Raw genomic sequence first — 23,044 nt, forward strand, 5'->3', positions numbered from 1 at the left:
CTGCTTTTGAAGATTTTTCCATTAAGTTATGCTGCCATATTTTCATTTTCCAAGATAATTTTATTTTCTGAATGTTTGAATATTCCTTATCTTCTTCTATTTCTCTAATAACTACTTTTTTTCCCTGCTCCCTGCATGATTTTTTCAGAGTTCATTCTTTTCTGTTTGTTTTTCATGTTAAAGGTTTCCTCACATATATGATGATCCTTGGCCAGCTTCTTATATTTAAGAGTGAGGTACTAAAACCCGAGTGAAGCTGTGTGAGAGGAAGTCTTGTTAACTAGTGGGAAGCTAGACATTTCATTGGGGGACCCACAAGTGTTAGTATCTATGGGTCTTTGGGGCCAGTTCTTTCAAAGAAATCCCATCATCTCCTGGCTAGATATATAAGACTGTGTTCTGACACTGAAGGGAAAAGCTGTTTTTTAAATTGAGAAGGGCAGTCTATGAGAGGGACTCTCATTGTTCCCAGGAAGAATTTCAATCAGTCCCACTGCTTTTAGCAATATGCCTCATTTTCACTTACATTTGGGCCTTTCTGGTTCAGCATGTCCAAATAGTAAACATTCAGGCTTCTCCCTGGAGAGAAGCACCCAGCATATGAGGAACCATCTGGGATGTGCGTGCTACTACAGGCATGTGTGCTACCCAGTACAGCTGCGATCTAAATCGACAGCTTTTAGAAACATAAAATTTATAATCTCTATAAATATACAGATTTAATGGCTCTCTTTGAAAAACAAAACTGCCTAGGAAGATAATTCTGTGTAAGATAATTCTCTGTACTTACTGTTTCTGGGCTGCACATTTTCAACGTGGTTTCTTCTCTTTCAGAGCAAATTGGAGCTTTGGCAGATCAGAACATTGTCCATGTGGCATGTGGTGAGTCCCACAGTCTGGCCCTCAGTGACCGGGGCCAGCTGTTTTCTTGGGGTGCAGGGAGTGATGGTCAGCTAGGACTCATGACTACCGAGGATTCAGTGGCAGTGCCCAGGTAAGAGTGTCACAGAAAGGAATCTGTGTTTTCAAATGTCAGTATTATTTCCTGCTGTTGCTTTGTTAGACTCCTTGTTTTTGTTTTTGCTTTCATTTAGTTGCTACTCTTTTGTGCCACTGCTTTGCTTATACTGTTCCAGAACTTGTCGCAAATATTGTAATTATTTTGTAGAAATACATATTTCAAAAAATGTGAGTAGTTTATGAATTTTATTATAGTAGCCTAATTGCTATCAAAGTACTTGGAACTTGATAAATGTTTGAATAAAAAAAGCATCTTTTCACATGCTGGACTTAATACACTTTAACTTAAAATCACAAGCCTAAGTCAATTATTCAATTAAGCACTTTAAACTAGAATCACAAGGCTGACTTGTTATTCTGATAATAGGCTAAACTACCTCAAGTATTATAAACAGCTAAAATACCAAATTATGAGAGTTCTTTAACAGAAAATACTAATACGATGGTTTTGGGTCTCTTGATTATTTACTTAATTCTAAACCTTAGATGATTTAACTAAATATTGAACAGATGTTTCACCACTAAGAAAGACTCGAAAATATCGAAGTTACTTTCAAGTGGACTTTCTAGTGGTGGCATCTCCATTTGTTGAGGGTTCTTAATGATCAAGCAGTTTATTTCCTCCATTTAATTCCTGTTCTATTATACTACAGATGTACAACATACCCTATTGTAGTACTTGTCACATTCTTTGTAATTATTTACTTAATGACTATTTTCAGTACAAAGTTGGGAGATCTAGATGGCAGGGGACCTGGACTGTTCACTATAGCATCACCATTTCTAAGGGAGCCCAGCACATACATTACTCAGTACAAGTCTGTTTAATAAGTGGCCTCTCCTCCCCTGCCCAATTATCGCCCCCTTTAAAAGACAATATATTCTTCTTCCTCTTCCATTTTGCCCTCCTGAGATTTTTGTCTCTTTAATCAAAAGCTGTTTTAAGAAAGAGGAATATGAAGGTAAGAGTGATTTGATTTACTTCCTGATTTAGAACAGGTAATGTCTTGGCTTCATTACTTTCAAAAATTAATTTTATTTTTGGGAGAAGAGGGAGAGTGGCAATAAGAAAAAAGGAGTACTATATTTTAATGAAATTGTGGAAAAGATTTATAACACTAATGACAAAAGTATTTCATTTGTCGATGCCAAAGACTCAAGGATTTTTAGTGGCCTTTTGATTCTACAAATGAAGTAATCCATGCTATAGTAGCAATTTAATTTTCATTAGTCCTGTCGAAATTATGGATGACTTCTGAGACTTTGGTTTGTGTATAACTTTATATTATAACTTAAGTGAAATAAATTCATTAATTTATATCTTAGTATTGTGGAAAGTAACATAGCTTTGAAGTCAGACAGCTTCATATTCCATTACTGCTTGTGTTAGTATTAGGTTAGTGACCTTGGGAAAATTGGCTTTTCCAAGTTTCTGTTTCCTGACTTAAAAATGGAGTTCTGTATTGTGTACCTACCTTTACAAAGTTATTGGGAAGCTAGATGAGATGAGTAGTAAAGCACAGTATATGCTTACACTATGTGTATCCCCCGCTCTTAACCTCCAGGATATAACTTTCCTATTACTTATTTTTGTCCTTTTGACCTGCTTTCTTTCTGTAACTGTGATTGTGAAGGCCGTGACACAAGGGTAATGGTGACCCATAAAGGGAGAATTGTGGGGAATTTGAGTGGAAACTGGCCTGGAAAAAGGGCTGTTGCTGCATACAACTTCTGAAACATTGGTCCCCTAGGCAGTAACGCATTTTCCAGTTTTTAAAAATAGTGGCATTCTACCAGCTATTGACACACACAACAACTTGAATGAATGTCCAGGAAATTATTCCGAGTGGGGAAAAAAGCCAATCACAAAAGGTTACCTACTGTACGATTCCATTTATATAGCATTCTCGAAATGACAGAATGTTAGAGCTGGAGGATAGGTTAGTGGTTGTCAGCACCTAGGGACGGGGTAGGAGATGAGTGGTTGTAAAAGTACAACATGAGGAATCCTTGTGGTATTGGAATTGTTCAGTATCTTGACTACGATGGTGGGTACATGAACCTACACAGGCAATAAAATTAATATATACTCAGAAATGAGTACAAGTACACCTGGGGAAATATGAATAAGATTGGTGGATTGTATTAATGTCAGTATCCTGGTTATGGTATTATATCCTACAGTTTTGCAAAATATTACCACTGGGGGAAACTGGACAAATGCACAAGAGATCTCTCTGTATTATATTTTACAACTGCATGCGAATCTACAATTATCTCAGTGAAAAATAATTGGGAACTATTTGGTACTAAATGCATATGTGAACTCTATTTTAACTTTTTTATGTCTCAGAAAATAAAACATTAACAAAGGCAATATCCACCATTCTAAATAATCCCCCTCCCCCGTCCCATCTCCTAAAATACCCTTCTCCTAAGGGCATGTCCATCTGACTCCTTCATTCCCTTGTCATACAGTTAATGAAGAGGAATATGACAACTTGTAAAGCATTAGAATAGAGAACAGGAGATCTTCTCAGGCTGCCCAGTGCCAAGCACTTCACATAGATATTGTTTCATTTAATTTTCGCCACAACCCGGGGAAACAGATACTGTTCTCATCTCTGTCTTTCACATGAGCAAGCAGAGGAGATCAATCATATGATCTTCCTCTTTACCATCCTAGGAAATCAGGGTTTGAGGTATTGCTCTTATATTTTTTTAATTGTGGTAAAATACATATAACATAAAATTTACCATCTTCACCATTTTTGAGTGTGCAGTTCAATAGTATTAAGTATATTTACAATATTGTGTAACACAAGGGTCCCCAACCCTGGGCCGTAGACCAGGGTCTGTAACCTGTTAGGAACCGAGTTGCACAGCAAGAAGTGAGCAGTGGGCAAGCAAGTAAAGCTTCATCTGTATTTGCAGCCACTCCCCAGCACTACCATCACCAACTCAGCTCCACCTCAGATCATCTGGCATTAGATTCTCATAGGAGCACTGGTCCCTGGTTCCAAAAAGATTGGGGACCCCTGGCATAACCAATCTTCAGAACTTTTTCATCTTGCAAAAATTGGAAATTAACAGAGGATATGGTAATGGGTTTAGGTGCAGAAGAATGTTTTGTTTTGTTTTTTAAACAATACCTAAAAGGCAGAAGGTTAGTGAAAGACCTAATAGAATTATATCATGTGAGATTACATATTTGATTTTTAAGTCTTTTAGGAAACATGTTGTTTTTTATTACAACTGTTTTATTTAGTCTGGAATATTTCTGATCATTGTTTATGCCCTTAAGAATAAAGCCTTTTCTCTTTTAGGTTAATACAAAAGCTGAACCAGCAGACAATATTACAAGTTTCCTGTGGCAACTGGCATTGCTTGGCTCTTGCAGCTGGTAAAGTAACATTGAAATATATGCTAATGTTATGTTAATTTTGCAGCCAATTCTTTTCGAATTTTTCTGTGATGTTATCAAACTGGAAACCTTTAACTGGTTAGGGTCTATGCATTCCTGTTGGACAGTGGCAGTTCTCAGGAAGCCTTCGTGTAGCTCATACTTTTGTCGTGGTGCGGGCGATGATGAAGGTGGTCACCCCTGCTACTCCTGCTCTCTTGCAGGGGAAGAAAAGCATCAGGTGGGACTGTACCTAAGTGTTCTTGAGCATACAGAAGATTGGTTTTTCTTAGCCACAGCTCACTACCAAGCTCTGTTCCACTATCAAGCTCCCAAATAAATGAAAAAGGAGTTAGAGAAACCTAAGCCAGCAAGTAATAGTGTATTCTGTGTTAGAATAAATTTGAGGGAAATCTGCACTACCATGTCTAGTTCATAGCTGGACTTCATGTAGTCCTAGGTCTCATGGTCTTGGGGTGGTCAGAACTAGTTTAGCTTGCTTAGTAGATCTAAGCCTGGTAATTGGCCTATTCAGAAATGAATTGACTTAAATATTTAATTTGTTTTTGCATGAATGTCAATAGCCTTCGAAGAGTAGTAAGACTCAGCTTATCTTTCTGTTGTTATGACAAGGGGAGTTTTGGTTATGACAGTCTTACAGCATGAAGTGTCTTTGCTCTCTTGCTCTCGGGTGGGTCTGGTGAATGTGTGGGGGCAACTAACAAATGACCCTACTGGGCAACTATTGTTCTAAAGAGATTATTTTTGTGGATGGAATTTGTATTATTTCTGCTAACACCAGTTATCCTGTTATTGTTTCAGATGGCCAGTTCTTCACCTGGGGAAAGAATAGTCATGGGCAGCTGGGCCTGGGGAAGGAGTTCCCCTCCCAAGCCAGCCCACAGAGGGTGAGGTCCCTGGAGGGGATCCCGCTGGCTCAGGTGGCTGCAGGAGGGGCCCACAGCTTTGCCCTGTCTCTCTCAGGAGCTGTTTTTGCCTGGGGGATGAATAATGCAGGGCAGCTAGGGCTCAGTGATGAAGAAGGTATGTAAACTCTTCATATGCACCTCTTCGGTTCAAAGGCACATTTATTTAACACATGCTCTTGAGGATCTCCTATTTTCTTAGATACTAAGGTTGCAGCAGTGAACAAAACAGATAACACTTAGGCTTAGTGCAGATTGCATGTAGTGGGTGGAAGCAAACAACGAACCATTAAATATATGTATTATGTCAGAGGGTTTGAGAGGAAGGTTTCCTGTTTTATATAAGGTGGCCTAGGAGGGCATCTTTTATAAGAGGATGTTTGAGCAGAGCCCTGTAGTAAGTCAAGTAGTTAATGAGACATAGCTATCTGGGCGAAGAATGTTCCAGTCAAAGGGCACAGGCCTAGCAAAGGCTCTGATGCGGAAAGATACATGGTGTGCTCAGAAGAGTTAGCAGAGCTGGAGGTCAGAGAGGCAGTGTAGGGCCCGGTAGGGCAGGGTAAGGATTTTGGCTTCTTCTCTCAGTGAAAGGGGAAGACATGAGGGTTTTGAGGAAAGGACTGATTTAACTTGAGTTTGGCTATATTGAGTCCAGGGGAAAGCTGGAAGACCAGTTTGGAGGTAGTGGGAATGAAACGAATTTTGTATGTGTTTTGAAGATGACGCCAATTGGTTTTGCTCATTGTTTGATGCATGGTTTAAAAAAGAAGAAAAACTGGAAGGATAAGGATGCCATTTGTGAAAAAAGAAAAATGTGTGTGCGTGTGTGTATGTCTGTTGTGTGCGTATGTGGTTGGGGTTGGTGAGAAGAATTGGGAAGTATGAGGAAACCATGAGTTAGTTTTTAGATATATTAAAAATGACATCCAAGTGGAGGCGCAGGCAGGAAGCTGAATATGTGAGTCAGGAATCCAGGGGGGACCCAAAATTCATGCTAAGATAGCTATGTATATTTCATCTCAAGGGCAAACAGTAGTGACATTCTGATATTTATCTTATTCTAGATCGTGAGTCTCCTTGTCATGTGAAACTCTTACGAACACAAAAGGTTGTCTATATTAGTTGTGGAGAAGAACACACGGCAGTCCTCACAAAAGTAAGGGATTCTGGAGTATTCTGGTTTGTTCTGTGATGCTTTGGTGCTGGGTATGACATGGGTGATTATCATTACATAATTATTTTTGATGGTGCTTTTTAGAAAGAGTAATGATGGTGTTTAAAAAATAATTCAATATAAATAACCTTAAAATGTAGTATATGTAGCAGCATTGTGTTCATTTAAAAAAGCCATTTAACTATGTAAAAAACCGCAATGTAATTAATGTTTTAAAACGATGAACTTATTTCTTTTGCTTCTAAAACAGTCACATCTAGAGAGAATGAAAATGTATTGTCATGTCAAACAAATATTATTACAGATTCACTTTAATGCGTTAGTATTTGTTCAAGTACAGCTCTTAAAAATATATCTTACTTAACAGAAAGTTTGTGGAACATTTAATTTCCTTTATGTGAATGATAATGCAAAGTCATCTCATTTCACCTATTTTTTTTTTTTTTTTTTTTTTTTTTTTTTGTGGTTATTTTGCTCCCTGACAGATCACTATACTTTTAAACAATTTTCAGAATTTATAAATGTCACACATTCCCTTGAGCAGTGCTGTCTTTGTTCCATAAAGATGTAGTCTTAAGTTTCTTTTTTATTATTTTTCTATTTAATGAATGTTCCAAAGAAGTGATCTTGGCCAAGTATCAAGTGAGCATAGTGTTCCTGTACAGACCATTGTGATATGGATTTTGTATACAGAAGGTTTAGAGGAGTGTACTCAAACTCAATGATACAGTGCAGTCATGTGGTGTTTGTTTCTTATTAGAGTGGAGGTGTTTTTACCTTTGGTGCTGGTTCCTGTGGGCAACTTGGACATGATTCCATGAATGATGAGGTTAATCCAAGAAGAGTTCTAGAGCTGATGGGCAGTGAAGTAACTCAGATTGCTTGTGGCAGGTGAGTGCCCCTAAGAGCTTCCTAGTATCTATCAAGACCCAGAAATAGGGCTTGTCTTTGTAGTGATGGAGAATGTTATTAGATGTAACCATCATCATTTTAAGAAGTTTTAACTGCATGCATAACTATGGTGAAGGTTTAGAGAGAGATCCGAGCAGTTTGAGGCAAGGAAAGGTTTTAGATAAGCAAAGCAACATGAGGACATTAGGCTTCTTCTGGGATAAAGAGGAGCAGGATATGGGGAAGACATGTGAAGAAAGGACGTGAGAGAACCACAAAGAACTCTTGGAAATTTTGCCTGGTCCAGCCTGCTTCTTCCTCCTCATCCTAAAGGCCAAATGCAGCAGGCCATCCAGCTCTTTTTTAAGTCTTACCATCCTCCCCAAGACCTAGAGCATCAGAGAAGGATAGTATTATAAAGAGCCAGCCATTGCAAAAAAGAGTCACATATTAACATGGGGAGGCTTTCTGAGGGCACACCTAGGAATTGCTGTGCTCACATGTGGACATTAAAAGTCTCTATCCATAATCAGTAATTATTTTCGATTTAATTATTTTTCCCCAGACAACACACACTAGCCTTCGTGCCTTCTTCTGGACTCATCTATGCATTTGGTTGTGGAGCAAGAGGTCAATTAGGAACTGGACACACTTGTAACGTTAAGTGCCCATCTCCTGTGAAGGGTTACTGGGCCGCCCATAATGGCCAGCTTTCAGCCAGAGCTGGTAAGAGTGCTTTTCATTGGAATTTAATGATATTTTAAATGGTTAAAACAATTGTTTAGAGAACACGTTTTTATTTTTTTACCTTGAGATCTTTTACCTTGAGAAGGAATGAATAAGAAGTATTTTCTTTTAACATTAATCAATAAATATTTGAGTACTAACTATCGCATGAGACTCTATAGTTGAGACCTTAGAGAATAAATAAAGCAGAAAATGTTGTTTTGGCCCTAAGGATCCTGGTGGTGGTATGTAAGTTTTAATTATTGTTGCTAAGAATGAAAGTTAATGTTTATTGACTACTTAACCAAGTTCTATTACTGTGCTAAGCACTCAGAATAACTCTTAAGAAGTAATGGTTTTTATCCTTATTCTGGAGATGAGGAAACTGAGTCCTAAGGAAGTTAAGTAACTTGCCTAAGATCTCACAGATTCTAGGGGCAGGATTTAAACCCAGGTTTGCCTCAATATAAAGCCTGTGCTCTTAATGCTTGTACTGTGTTACTTCCCTTGCTATTATTGCTATTTTGGTCATAACATTTTTTTCTTCTCTTGAAAAATAGTTAAATAGCACAATTCCATTTCATTGGAAATCTAAATAAGGCAGTCACCCACTGTGAATGACCTGAAATAATAAATCTAGACACCAAAATGGAGCTGGAAAGCCATTAAAAAGAAGCATGATTTGATAATTAATTTAGATTTTGACACACTTGTGGCTTGATCAAGATTTCTTTTTTAATAATAACAGTCATAAGTTCCTTACTGAATTATAAGAAACTTCAGGCACAAACTTCTCAATAAATATTTGTGGAATGAATATATGAGCATCTAATAATGTAGTGGAACTTAAAATATAAAATGAACAACAATTTCATTTTGGTCATGTTCCGAAATAGAAGAATGGCTTTGTGTCTTCTGTCATTTGTAAACTTCTTTTTCTCCAAGGCATTATACTCATGATAGGAATGAATATGTTTAAGAAGCATACCAGTTTTAAACACTGAAATTTTTTATAGGTCAATTTGAAACCACCAATTTTTGAAGTTTCATTATAACCTAACTTATTGACCATAACTTTGTGCTAGGATGTTTGCCAAAATGATTTTATAAGTAGGTAAATTTCAATTTATTATGTAAATACTGTGGTTTTAGGAACCTTCATAGTAATATGGGAGCACAGAGGAAGGCATCAAGGAGTATTCCAGTTAGAGGAAGTTTGAGCTGTGTCTTAAAGGATGATTTGGAGTTAGCCAGGTAGAGGACTGTGGGGGAGTGGGCAGTGGTGAGTACCAGAATTGCAATTCCAGGAGCTCTGTTCAGATTATGCTCTAGAAGGCACCATTCAGTGTGCGCTGGGGGTGGTAGAAGGAAAAGGCAGAGAGATGTGAAATAGTGTGGTATAATAGAAATAAAAGCAATGTAATGATATTAGAGTGTCACCGTGGACACAGTGTGATGGGAAATGAAGCAGGGAGTAGTAAACGGAGGTTCTTATATGATATGGCAAGCTTCATCCCAAAGGGGCTAGGGAGCACCACACTCAGATGTTGACTTTCATATTAGGCATATGTTATCAGTTATGGTAGTGACCGTTTTATATTTCAGGTCAGTGGCATGACAGAGTTAGAATGAAGAATAGAAATGAAGTCGAGGTTATCTGGTGTTTGGGGAAGGGGCAGAGGAAGGGTTAGAGTGGAAGATACCATTTGATATATTTATTTTTAATTGAAGTAGAAACAGTCCTGGGAAGAGAGCCAGGAGAGGTTTCTTCTCTGACATAATTAAAATTTATAGGAAACCATCTGAAGCATATTTCAGAATAATAGAAAAGGGGATCAAGGAAAAACTTTAATTATTGAAAAGTATGCTGTTGAAAATTTTTTTGACAGATCGCTTTAAATATCATATTGTTAAGCAGATCTTCTCTGGAGGAGACCAAACTTTTGTACTTTGCTCCAAATATGAGGTAAAATTTTCTTTTGACTATTATTTTGGGGGTGGAATGATGGTGAACCAATATTTATTCTAACAAATAATTATCTGGAAAAATTAATAATTACATGAGAGCAGTGTTACTCTTTGTTTCTACCAATTTTGTCTTTGCTTTCTACCAAATAAGCAAACCCTGAAGACATTATCTCTATTTTGCTCCCTTGAAGTGCCAATATTTTTTCTGGTATTTTAATCATAGAGTTCTAATTTATAATCTAAAATTATTTATTTATATTTACATTCATTTACAAAAGAGATTTAAGGAGTCCTGGAGAGTCCATGCTTACTTTGGCATTATTCGACTTTCCATTTCTTTTCCTTTCCCATGAAGTAGCAACAGATGCTTGGTGTTCGCGAACTTAGCGGGTTTCTTTGATGTGATTGAATATATGCTAATATAAAAGAGATACCCCAATATGCAGATATCCTTTCTTATTTATAATCCGTTCATAGCACCACACTAAAATTTCCCTTGTGTTGTCTCCTGCATCACTGTAGTGGTAAGTCAGGAAGAATGACGTTCCAGTATTTTTCCTGGTTGAAAGGTACAAGAGAATGTGGTCCAGGTAGCTGCGACAGTGATTTAGTTCATTGCTCTCTTCCTGGACAAGAGAAATTGGACCAAAATCAGCACCGCAGATTTGTTTTGCGGCCTCCACCCTCTCCCCTGTTCTTACGCTTTTCTCCTCATCTTTCCCTCACCCGCCCTTCTTCTATTTAACAAACATTTAGGGAGGACTCTCCATATGTGATGCATTAATCCTTATCCTGTCCTAGAGGAGCAAGAAAGGGGTGTTGGTGATGATAAAGGATTCGGAATTGGTTGGGAAGAAGATGAGGATCTGTGGAGACAAGGGCTCTTTCAGTCCTGGAGACTCTCCTCATTAGTCTGACACTTTGCCATCTTTAGATATGCAATGTTCTTACGTTCTAGTCCGTGTAATTCTATGCTTTTGGTAGACAGGATTGTGATGGAGCCCGAGGCTGCAGGTTGGACCAGCGGAAACTGACAATTAGATATTTTCCAGGTCAGCAGCTTGGAGAAGGTTTTGTTTAGTGCTACCATCTGGGGTGGCTTGGAACTCTGGCTTTAGATCTATTTTAAGCCCAGCTTTAGTGCTTCACCGAGAAATCTTGAGGAAAGCTGAGATTATTCCACGTTTCTTTAAGATGTTAATAAAGCAAAGTATGAAAAGCACTGAATCTCTGCAGGTTAGTAACTTTTTGCCCACAAGTAGTAGTGTTTGAAGTATTCATTTTCCTAAGAAACTGACTTGAATAATATTATCCAACTTTCATTTTCCCGGGCAGTTCAACATAAAACTTAGTTTCCTTTCTTTTGCAAATATGTTATCTGACATATGAATTTTAAACTTAATTAATTAACATTGTTGGAACTGGCAAAACATGGATGAAAAGGAAATGCAGTAGTGTAGTGTTAGTGAAACAGGGCAAGTTAAAGTTTAAGAACTTAAGAGTGGTATGCATTAAAAATGTAAGAACAGAAAAAAGAAATTAAAAAAGAATAATACTTAGGAAGGTGTTGCTCTTTTTTTAAAACTGAAACCTATATACTTTTATACTTGAACTGTTAACCATAGATCTTTGCTTAGAGACAGAGACTGATCAAATTGTGTTTACCCTGTTACCATATTCCTTGAAGAATCAAAGAACCAAGAAAAAGCATCTGTATAGCAACAGGCTCCAGTTTTGTAAAATACTGACTCATTTATTAATGCCAGGTCTGAGGTGGAAGAAGCGAGGGGCAGAGTCATGTTCAGATACTCCTTTGCTACATTTGATTCTAGGTTTGGCAATTTAGTGAGGGTACACCATAGCCTCTCTTTTTCCTTTCATCTTATTCCCTGGATAGGCTAGAAGAAGAAAAATGTAGTTGGCATTGTATGTGAGAGTGTGGGCGTGTATGTGTGTATCTGTCTCAAAGCCTATTAGGTGACATAATTCTCTTTTTCCTAGGACAATTATTCTCAACCTTGATTGCCTATTGAGATCACCTGGGAGCCTTAAAAAAACACTGATGCCTCTAGAGATTCTGATTTAATTGGTCTAGAGTGTGACTTGGCCACCAGGATTTGTGAAACCTCTGGTGATCTAAAGTGTAGCCAAAGTTGAGAAACACTGTCCTAGACCATTTTTCCCTTTTTGGCCTGTATGAAATTAGAAGGCATGGAAAACTGATGCTTTTTCTTAGGTCTTTAGGTGCTTCTGAAATTATATTCCAAGGCATCTGTGGTTTATTGGACATACAGTAAAAAATGAGAAAATAGTTCCATGACTGTATTTTATTACAAGTATGTGTTAGAGTTTATGTTCAGCTGCTTCTTGAATGGAGAAAGTAATTAAAATTCCCGTAACAACAACGGTTCAGGGTGAAGAGACAGTCTTGTATGTGTGTGCTAAAGTGTCTACTTTGTCCTACAATTTTTTCTCTATATAATTCAAGATGACTTTTACTTCCTCCATAGATGTCCGTGATCATTTTAGTAAAATAATTATCAACCAGATGATCGAAAACTTTGGCAAGCATCTCTGATTTGTTATGTGCCCTCCTCCTTTCCCCTTATAATGATATCCTAACTCGTAACTACAGGAAAAACCAAGAAAATTTACTTTGAAAGTTGTGTTTTTATGTGTATGTGCAAAGGAGAGATGCACCTACATTGAAGTGATGGATGAATGCTTTAATACTTTTTTCCTTTTTTCTAGTAACAAGTATAAGAAGTATAAAGCATTTTCAGCTTTTTCTTAGATCTAGATCAGGAATAGGATTTGGGGGAAATCAGTTGAAAGGAATTTTAGAAAATAAAAGTGCTTATATTGTTTTTAAAATCTCACTGAATAAAGGATGCACAGTGCTGGGCAGCATTTGGAATTCTGAAGACCATTATCGACAAGTCCTTTTTGCCGCCTTTCTTATAAGTTTGTAGCTATATACTTGGAGCAAGAAATTAAGAGACATTAAGTTTTTGTAGTTTATTTGCAGTGTAGATTATAACTAGACTTTTTTATAATACATTTTGTTGGAATTCAGTGAACATAATTAATACTTTGAAAGCCTTGATGTTATAGTGATTCAGAGTTGAGGGAAAAGAAGTCTAGAAAAATCAAATTGGGTTGGTTTCTCTGGGAGGCAGACTCTGAGACTGAGATTTATGTTCAGAAAGCTTTTGAGGGAGTGTGCTGTAGAACAGCATCTACTTGGGGGTAAAGGAGGCAGGGCTGGGCAGAAGGAGAAGTCGAACTTATCTGTCAGGAGCTTGAGGTTGGGATGTCTGTTCAGCCAGTCCTTAGTTGAGGCAAAGGGGCTTGTCCTTAGCACCTCTCTCTACCTGCCATTGGATGCGATGTGAAAGGAGCGAAGCGGTTTCTTAGCAGCCCAGCTAGGAGCTGTCAGAAGCTTACACTCGCAGAAGCTGGAGGAGCCAATGCCTCCATTCTGAAGGGTGGGGGCATCTGGGCAATGCACCCCAGCTCCTGCAGTAAGTGCAGCACAAAGTGGAGAGTATGTCGGGAGAAGGAGAGGAGGAACGATCCATCCTACATAATTTCTCTTTTTTACTGTTACATTTAATCCTCCAGAATTCTTCTCCTGCTGTTGACTTCAGGACTGTGAACCAAGCACATTACACTAGTTTAATAAATGATGAAACCATAGCAGTTTGGAGACAAAAACTCTCAGAACACAGCAATGCAAATACAATCAAGTATGTGACTGCTTCTTTTCATTTTATTTTTTCCAAAGCGTACTGTAGTCTTCTAGCTTAGTGATTTTCCCTACTTCCATATTGAGGTTATGAATATAAATGGTGTTTCATATATTAGGGAATCATATCCTCAACCTGTCTTGCTCAGATCTTAAAAATCCTAATGAGGCCCTGAGTTGGCCTCTCTGCTAAGAAAGCTCAGTGTTATTGTTTGACCCCAAGAGTTTCATCATGTGCATACTGCATCCCAAATCTAAGACAGCTTTTATCTTGCCTAATATGAATAATTTCTAGCATTTTCACATTCAAAATGATTAGTTGAGATGGTAATTCGCTGTCAAGTAGAGAAAAATAATATAGTAAAAAGGGTTGAAGGCTTTTATCAAGTTTATTTTATTCTTAAAGGAGAGGTTTTCTTTTTTTTAAGCACATTTTTATAGGCTTTCTTCAACATTTCTGTTTTTCTGTAGAGTCTCATTCTTGGGAGTGAATAACTCACTGTACACTAAGTGGTAGTCATTCCCAGAAATGTATATAACACACCTGGCTTTATGTGTCGATCTCAGTGGAGCCTGCAGTTTGGGGTACACTAGGGTGGTCAGGAATGCCCTAGAGCAGCTCATGGCTGTCCTCAGAATTCCTCTGACTTTAGGTGTCTGTGCCGAGGAGTTCAGGCCAGAAGGTGTCAGGGGAAAGGGGACTAGACTCCCTGTTGGGGGGGTGGGGAGGGTGTAACCTCACTTTGCTGGTACCATGACACTTTGCTGATTTCTCAGTTTTATTATTTATAAATGAAAGGATGGAGGAAGTGATCTCCAAAGATCTTTCCTGACCCAGATTCTGTGATTAACAGAGGTTACTGCAGCACCTTCCTCAACCATGTATTTCATTCCATCCCTTTTCCTTATACTGAATAAAACGCGTGACATGCAATTTCACTCTGCGTCCTTGAAAACTAGCTATTTTCTCAGAATCTGGGAAAATAGTTCATAGGAATAAACACTCATTTCTCTTATTTTCATTTTTTTTTTTACTCAAATGGGCAACAAAATAGAAGGAAATGATTTTCAGTTATTAATTTGCAAAGGTAATTTCTTTGGGAGATAATAGCTCAGCTTTTATGGTTTTAGTTTGTGTTCATGTTTGGAGGTGAGGGTGGGGAGTGTTTTGGATGGTTGATGGTAGAAGAATGTTCAAGATCCTTAGCAGTTGTGTTTTTCTTTCAGTAGATTTTATACTCTTTTTATTTTAACATGACTTATAGAAAACAAGTTCTTGTCCATTTTGAGATGTGACAAAATGTTTTTTAAAGCAAATGTACATTTTTCTGGTTAAGAAAGAGCTGCTATTAATGAAATCCTAGAATAGATGGCTAATCTATTGCCGATGCTTAAATAACCATTTATTTGTAATTATTAAAGGCTTCCTCCCTTTTTCTCTCTGAACAGTGGTGTTGTACAGATATTATCTTCCGCAGCCTGTTGGAATGGAAGTTTTCTTGAAAAAAAGTAAGTGACTTAGAGTCTTAAAAAATACTTGTATGTGATGAAAATACTTAACTCAGCAAAGGCCGTGAAAAACTTGTTCTTTTTGGTGGAGGTTGGCCTTGAGTCAGTGGATAAACTGATGATTTGTGCAGAAATCAGAATACCTAATAATGATGAATGAGAGGACATCAGAAAGGGCAATGATCACCAGAGAGAGAGAGGCTATATCTCAGAAAGAGTCGGTGTAATCCAAAGTAAGATTTTCCAGGGTATTCTAAAATATTATTACCCCCACCATGCTTATAGTATTTATCCTTAAATTTTTAATTCTTTAAATAATCTCCTTGGTTTCTTTGGTTTGCTTCTTCATAGGTTTTACTTTTCTCAAAAAGGGTGAGCTTAGAAGGAAGGACCACAGAGACTTTAGGGCTTCTTTGACTTAGGTCCAGCCCAGCTTACCAGGAAATTACTTTTGGGTTGAACTCCCAGGTAGTAAGTAGAGTGTTTTTTGGCTTGGCCTTATCCCTTCTGCAAATATCCCTCTCGGGAACCTGATGTAGCAGAAGGGTCTTGTCATGGGTTTCGATCTTTGGTGATTCTAAGTCCTGACCATCTCTTAGTTCTTTTCTGCCAGTGATTAGGCTAATGAAATCTTAAGAAGACTTACACTTCAGTTCTGTATGTGAATCTCACTCCTCCATCCCCACACAATTTTGAATTATGTCTATCTCTAACTGGGTTACAAGAGGTCACTTCAGAAACTCCCTTCAGCTACAGTTAGAGATCGCTAAGTCACTTATTTTTATCACTAGGGCAGCTGGAATGAGCCCGTCCAATTCATTTCAGAGTCAATACTTAGTTTTTCCTCTGCGTAAAGTTTTCTGGATTGTGCTGATGTTGGTCTTTTTAGAACAGCGGTTTTCAGCCAGGCTAGTTTTGCTTCCCAGGGGACATTGGCAACGTCTAGTGACATTTTTTTGGTTGTTACAGTGAGGGAGGATGTACTACTGGCAAAGGCCAGGGATGCTGCTAAGCATCTCACAATCCCACCCACTCAACAAAGAATTATTCAGCCTCAAAAGTCAATAGTACCGAGGCTGAGCAACCTTGTTCTAGGAGGACAGCTTTTATGAAAATTGGGAATGGCTCTTGGCCAGGTTTGTTAGGTTATCCATCCTTAGTATCGTGGACTCTATCGAGCTGTGGGTAAAACTTTTTTTTTTGAACTGACAGCTATGCTATTTCAAGAGTCCTGCTCCTCCAGCTTATGTAGAATGCATCATAGGAAACCAACTAAAATGAAGACTAGCATAAATATGTGTAAAAAAATTTTTCTTTTTGTATTTTCTTTTTCTTAACAGCATAGCAAAATTACATCTACGCATATGGAAGGTTGCATATGGGTTACCAGAATTAAATTTTATGTTTCGGGCAGATTTATTTTTAGAACAGCAAGGAAGACCCAACAAAGCCCAAGCATCTCCTCTTGATTTGACCATTTAGGTTCCAGTACATATAATTATGATTTCTAAAAAAGTTAGAAACTCTACTTACATTTTTACATATTATAACATAGCTGTCAGAGGGTGTTAAGACTTTCTTAATGTGCTCATTACTCATAAACAGAAACCTGTTTTGTAATAGATGGTTCTTTTGTAGTTAATAGATATAGTTAGTGATATGCTCTAGTGGAAATTTAAAAGAGACATTCTCTGAGTCTCTAAAAGGCCTAAGACTATTTAAGGTTGGAAAAATGATTAGTTGCTAGGAAGTTAAAAACAGTAGCAGTGAAATTAGTCCTTGGGTGAATTTAATTGTATCCCTTGTGATAACTAAGAAAGACGTTAACTTTGCATTTGTTGTAGATCTGATTAAAAAAAGAAATACTTTGTTAAGAAAGCTTTAAACAAAGAGGTTCCACTTGCCAGTTGTTGATGAGTGGGCCAGCTCGCACAGGGAATTAATTAATTAAGAGTAAATCAGGGAAATAACACTGCTTATAAACTTCAAAATGGCCTCAAATTAAAATGATCCTTGAATTTTGAGTCAAAGAAAAAAAAGACTTGAAATTTTTAAGAATATCTTGAAAAAAAGATTCTAGAGACATTTATTTCATCAGAATTCCCCAAAGTGTAGTATTTTTTTAATTATATATATCTTTTTGCATATTGTGCGCCAGGTCAAATTTAAATCTGATCAGTATAGACAAGCTATTTTGTTTACCTGTTTATAATTCCTGTCAGGGTGTTTGCTTTATTTTTCTTTTATTATGCACCTTTTTGTTTTTGTTCATTTAGAATTGATGAACATTTTAAAACCAGTCCCAGAATCCCTGGGATTGACCTGAACTCAACTAGAGTGTTATTTGAGAAGTTAATGAACTCTCAGCATTCCATGATTCTGGAACAGGTACGTTCTTCACACTGACAAAGCATATGTTTAAAAAGGCATCTTTTCATTGCTATAATTCAACTTTCAAGAGAAAAAAGATGAAAAGGCAAGTCTTGTATAAATCTTAACTTTGTAAAATATTCATTTTGGGAATTTGACCTACCTTTAGCGTTCTTTTTGACCTAAACCGTTCTAAGGAAATGCCCCTCCAGAGTGTGAGGTCTGCATGGCCAGGGGTCTTTGGCTTTTCTTTTCACTGATGTATCTGGAGGGCGTAGGCCAGCGCCTGGCTCATAGGAGGTCCTCAGTGTATCCCAAGTGAATGAGAGTTGAGAATCTGTCAAATAGTGTATAAATTAGAGATAAGGTAACTAGATCTCATATATGTTTGAATTGCTCAATACTCTTTTCTCTTATACAGATCTTAAACAGCTTTGAAAGTTGTCTGATTCCTCAGTTGTCAAGTTCACCACCAGATGTTGAAGCTATGAGAATCTATTTAATACTGCCTGAGTTTCCCCTGCTCCAGGATTCCAAGTATTATGTAACATTGACTATTCCCTTGGCTATGGCCATTCTGCGACTGGATACAAACCCTAGCAAAGTATTAGGTGAATTTGCTAAACTTAATACCAGTGTTTTTCTGCTTTTTATTTTATTGGTGTGACCGCTGGCTCTCAGTGTCTTGAGAACCAAGAATCTATTTTTTGCCATTTAATATCCTTAACATTTAAATATTTCTTTCTTTGCCGTCAATCTCTAACTAGCCATATTTGTAATTTGTACAAATTGAGCCATTATTTCAGTTATTTGAAATGATTCACGCCAGACAAATCTTGAGTTTTAAATATTCACAAAGTTATATTATCCAACTTTAAACTATTTTTTTTCTCCTACACTTGTTAGTAAATAATGCCTGAAAAATTAATGTCCATCGGTTAGTTTTACTTCTATACCTAATTTAGGGGGTGGGAGTGAAATGAACAGTTTTGGTGGTACACAGGTCTCCAAAAAAGGAGAGGAAGACAATTTACCTAGTGGAGACTTACCAGATGTTTGTTTTGTTTTTCTTTTTTAGGACAGTTGAGTCCACACTGATTTTTGCAGGCTACGGACACTTTGCTGAGATAAGAACCTTCCGTTCCTCAGTGAATTGGACAGTGTCTCTTATGGGAGTAGCGCCTGAGATGTTTTTATTAATCAAGTGCAGGAAGTCTGTCACCTGGCTTTTTCCTTTTTTCTTTTTCTCCTGGTAATTTTTTTTTAGGTGTTCACTGCAGCTCAGTAACTTCTGCATTCCCTGTGGACTAGGATGTTACTTGAGTGTGGTCTCCCCATGAGTAGAGAGACCTGTGTTCCTGAGGATGGAATACTGGCTTATATTGCTTCCACCTTTGCAGAAGATATAAAAACAGAAATAATAATGAAAGCCCTGGAAATATATTAGCTCTTAATTATTCATTTAAGATCAAAAGCCCTTTGGGGCATATTTTCTCAGATGTTCTAATAGGTGGAGAGATGGCAATCTGTGAAGGAATATAGTACCTGGCTTTTACATTTTATTTTTATTTTTTTATTTTAATTTATTCAGGTAGGATGGCACAAAGAGATCAGAATTGTTTGGTTTTACACTTAATTTGTTTTCGACTTCTAATTATGGAAATTTAAACTTAAAAGAATACCTCAAAGTAGAGAAAACACTATACAGTTATCCATCACACAAATTCACGGTTATCAGTAGTTTGCCCTTTTTATTTTATCTCTTCCCCCACCACTACCTTTTTATTTTTTCTGTAATACTTTTTAAAAATCTCAAACATCATATTACTTAATCTTTTAAATACTTCAGTAAGGCTGAATTTATTTCCGACAAAGTAGAAGTCAGTGCTATAGTTTTCTTGTCAGGTTATGAGAAAGCATTGTTTAATGAGAAGCAGAAATAGTAGTTTTTCAACTAATTAGGCCTCTTGAAAGGAAGGAATGGTTGTCATATTGGTGCTGTTCTGGGGCGTGTGGTTGTTTACATCCCTGGTACAGGATTTAGGTGTGGTGGCTGAGAAGAGGGTTGAAAGGAGTAGGATATATGAATGCTCCTGCCCCAAATATGTGCCTTAGCATCTTGTCCACATGTACTCCCCAGAATTGAACTTTCAGGTTAGTCTTCCGAATGAGTCTTGAAGGAAAAAACCAGATCACGCTTTGCAAAAAAAGCTCCAGGGATTCTTGTACAGCTGCTGCTCTCTTCAGAAATGCTTTAATGGATTCTTTTAAAAATCAATTTTGGGGAACTGTATTTTAGACTAATGTTTATTTTCTAGCTGGAGTGGTTTTTAGCTAATAGGCAGAAGACAAATACTTGATCAAGATTATGTGTTGAAATATGTCTTTTCTTTCTTTCTAAAGATAACTGGTGGTCTCAGGTATGCCCGAAATATTTTATGAAGCTGGTAAACCTCTATAAAGGTGCAGTAGTTTATCTACTGAGAGGAAGGAAGACATTCTTAATTCCTGTACTGTTTAACAATTATATTACAGCAGCTCTTAAGCTCTTGGAAAAGTTATATAAGGTGAGCATAGAACGGAGCCAGTGGGAAGAGGGGTGAATAGATGGGAGGGTCAGATGTCCTACTGAGCTGTTCTATGGGAAGTCGTATTTCTGTCGTCTGGGTCTTAGTTGTCCTTGTTCTTCATCAGGTAAATCTTAAAGTGAAACATGTGGAATATGATACCTTTTACATTCCTGAGATTTCCAGTCTCGTGGACATTCAGGAAGACTACCTCATGTGGTTCTTGCATCAAGCAGGCATGGTAAGAATTTATGTAAAGCATATCTTACAGCTTTGTCTTTTTTCATAGTAAAGTAAAGATGAGGAACGCACGGCTGAACCTTGTAATTTGACTGGTGTTAGTGTCACACCTATGTTTTATTCACTGGCTTTTGCATTCTTGAAACTGTGAAGTACTTTAAGTAATCAAAAATGGTCATAAGGAGTCATAAATGTATAGTTACCCAGAATGGTATAAATTTTAATTAATTGTCAACATTAAAAAAATCAAGGTATCTGAAGCAGTCAAACTCATAGAAACAAAGTAGAATGGTGGGTGCCAGGGTTTGGGGGCGGGGAAATAGGGAGTTGTTTAATGGATATAGAGTTTCAGTTTTGCAAGATGAAAAAATTCTGGAGATCTGTTGCACAGTAATGCAAATATAGTTAACACTACTGAACTGTATACTTAAAGATGATAAACTTTGTGTTATGTGTTTTTTTTTAATCACAATTGAAAAAAGTCAAGACACATGAAGTGAATTTTTAGCTTTTCTTGAAACTTGGAAGATCTAGCAACATGACCTGTCTTTCTAGTTGGCTGGAGTTCAGTAGTGGCTCTTTAGATTAGGCTAATGTATGCCACAATCCCCACTGCAGCTTGCTTTTGGCATTACTAATTATCATCTTCTAATGGTATCCTACTTCAGTCGTCTTATGTCAGCTGCCTGAACCATGTAGGCCACCTCTGATTTAGGATTATGTTTGTGAAAATGTCACATATCCCTGACCTAGTTCTCACTGTATATTAGACATGCCATCCAGGTAACTGGGTATGGATACCTGCCTGTTTCCCTTGACTTGGCAAGAACTGCTCCATTTGATTGCACTGGCTCGGGATATATGCAGGGCTTTTTAGGATTCCTCATCTGTGGAGTATGTGTAAATTTGAGTTATGTCAGAAAACAGAATGATAATTTGGTTATAATAGCTAGTGAAGCCATGCACAGCGGATACATTCGAGGCGAGTTCTTGCCAGTTAACAGATTTATCACCAACATTTAGGCAGTATTTTCCCTGTAGGGTTTTTGGAGGTGAGTAGTGCTCTCCAAAAGCAAGGCATTTAAATAGGTTTGTTTAACTAAGCAAGATTATTTACTTTGTCAAATAATAGATGAGCAATGCTAGATACAACGTTGTATTCTTAATAAGATTTTATAATTACCTTGAAAGAACAAAATACTGTCCAATAAGAATGGATTAGAGTCTTATAAATAGGTTTACATGGGAAATTTAACATGCTCTGTTTTCACCCACTAATTTAGAAATTGTAAAAAGATTAACTTTTCTGTTTATCAATCTGTATCAAGTAATTATTCATTGAATAATAAAATGTTAAGAGCTGAAATAAGTCTTATGAATTATTTAGGCCAACTACTTTTTGAATGAGGGAATGGATACTCAGAGAGGTTAAACAATTTTTTTACTAATTTACTTAGCCATAAAAGCCAATTCTTCTGACTTCTAATCTGCCCTTTCTCCAACTTAATGTTGATTAAGATAATTCTAAAGAACCTTAATTCTTTTTGACACTGAAAAAGAAGTTGCTGGTGTTAAAATATAGATTATCATGACTGCAGTAATCTCTGAGTAGAGGTTCTTAAATGAGCAACTTTTACAATTTTTTTATAGTTCCTTTCTCTTAACATTTGCTAAGCAAGGTACAGGTCTTGAATACCAGATGCTCATCTCCTCTTCAGTCATTAAGGTAGTTATTATAGAAAAATTTGTGAAAAATTAAGTGAAATTACTATGTAAACTTCTGTGATTTCTATGGAAATTTTTTATTGTATAAAATGCAGTACTATCAGAAATTGAAGTTTAAGTTTCTCAGTATCTTGGATTTTCACCTAAATTGCTAAAGCCATGTTATATATAAATTCGTGTTTTTTTTAACCACTCTTTTAAGGTATAATCAACATGTGACATTATATTATTTTCAGCTGTATGACAGAATGATTCAATATTTGTATACACTGGGAAGTGATCTTCATAATTCTAGTTATTGTCCGTCATCATACATAATTACAAATCTTTTTTCTTTCCTTGTGATGAGAACTTTTAAGATGTACTCGCTTAGCAACTTTAAAGTATGCAATTAGTATTGTTAACTGTACTCGCCATGCTATATACTAGCTGCTCAGAACTTATAACTGAAAGTTTTTACCCTTTAACTTCTATCTCGCCATCTCCCCAACCCTAGCCCCTAGAAACTACCATTCTTCATTCTTCTGTTTCTGTGCAATTGGCGCTTTTTTTTTTTTGATTCCACATATAAGTAATACCATACAGTATTTCAGTATTTGTCTTTCTCTGGCTTATTTCACTTAGCATAATGCCCTTCAGGTTCACTCATGTTAATTCAAATGGCAGGGTTTCCTTGTTTGTGTGTGTGTGTGTGTGTGTGTGTGTGTGTGTGTAACACAAATGGATTTTTTGTATTAATTTTTTTTAGCTTGATAGTAACTGAGGCGCAGTATATTA

General features: G+C 37.0%; 1 protein-coding gene across 11 annotated transcripts in view; it reads left to right on the plus strand.

Moving 5' to 3' along the window:
- HERC3 (HECT and RLD domain containing E3 ubiquitin protein ligase 3) overlaps nt 1-23,044 on the plus strand; it is a 118,538-nt gene that overhangs the window by 59,236 nt on the left and 36,258 nt on the right. For all 11 annotated transcript variants that reach the window (XM_039845686.1, XM_039845681.1, XM_039845688.1 and 8 more), the window contains 13 exons: nt 835-994; nt 4,347-4,423; nt 5,246-5,467; nt 6,414-6,505; nt 7,284-7,414; nt 7,980-8,140; nt 10,030-10,106; nt 13,733-13,857; nt 15,306-15,365; nt 17,642-17,753; nt 18,157-18,346; nt 20,139-20,302; nt 20,430-20,543. In XM_039845686.1, coding sequence (XP_039701620.1) covers nt 835-994; nt 4,347-4,423; nt 5,246-5,467; nt 6,414-6,505; nt 7,284-7,414; nt 7,980-8,140; nt 10,030-10,106; nt 13,733-13,857; nt 15,306-15,365; nt 17,642-17,753; nt 18,157-18,346; nt 20,139-20,302; nt 20,430-20,543 — 1,685 coding nt within the window. The remainder of the gene's footprint in view (nt 1-834; nt 995-4,346; nt 4,424-5,245; nt 5,468-6,413; nt 6,506-7,283; nt 7,415-7,979; nt 8,141-10,029; nt 10,107-13,732; nt 13,858-15,305; nt 15,366-17,641; nt 17,754-18,156; nt 18,347-20,138; nt 20,303-20,429; nt 20,544-23,044) is intronic.

This window comes from Pteropus medius, unplaced genomic scaffold (genome assembly GCF_902729225.1).
Source record: "Pteropus medius unplaced genomic scaffold, Ma_sr-lr_union100, whole genome shotgun sequence".
NCBI classification, from domain to species: Eukaryota; Metazoa; Chordata; class Mammalia; order Chiroptera; family Pteropodidae; genus Pteropus; species Pteropus medius.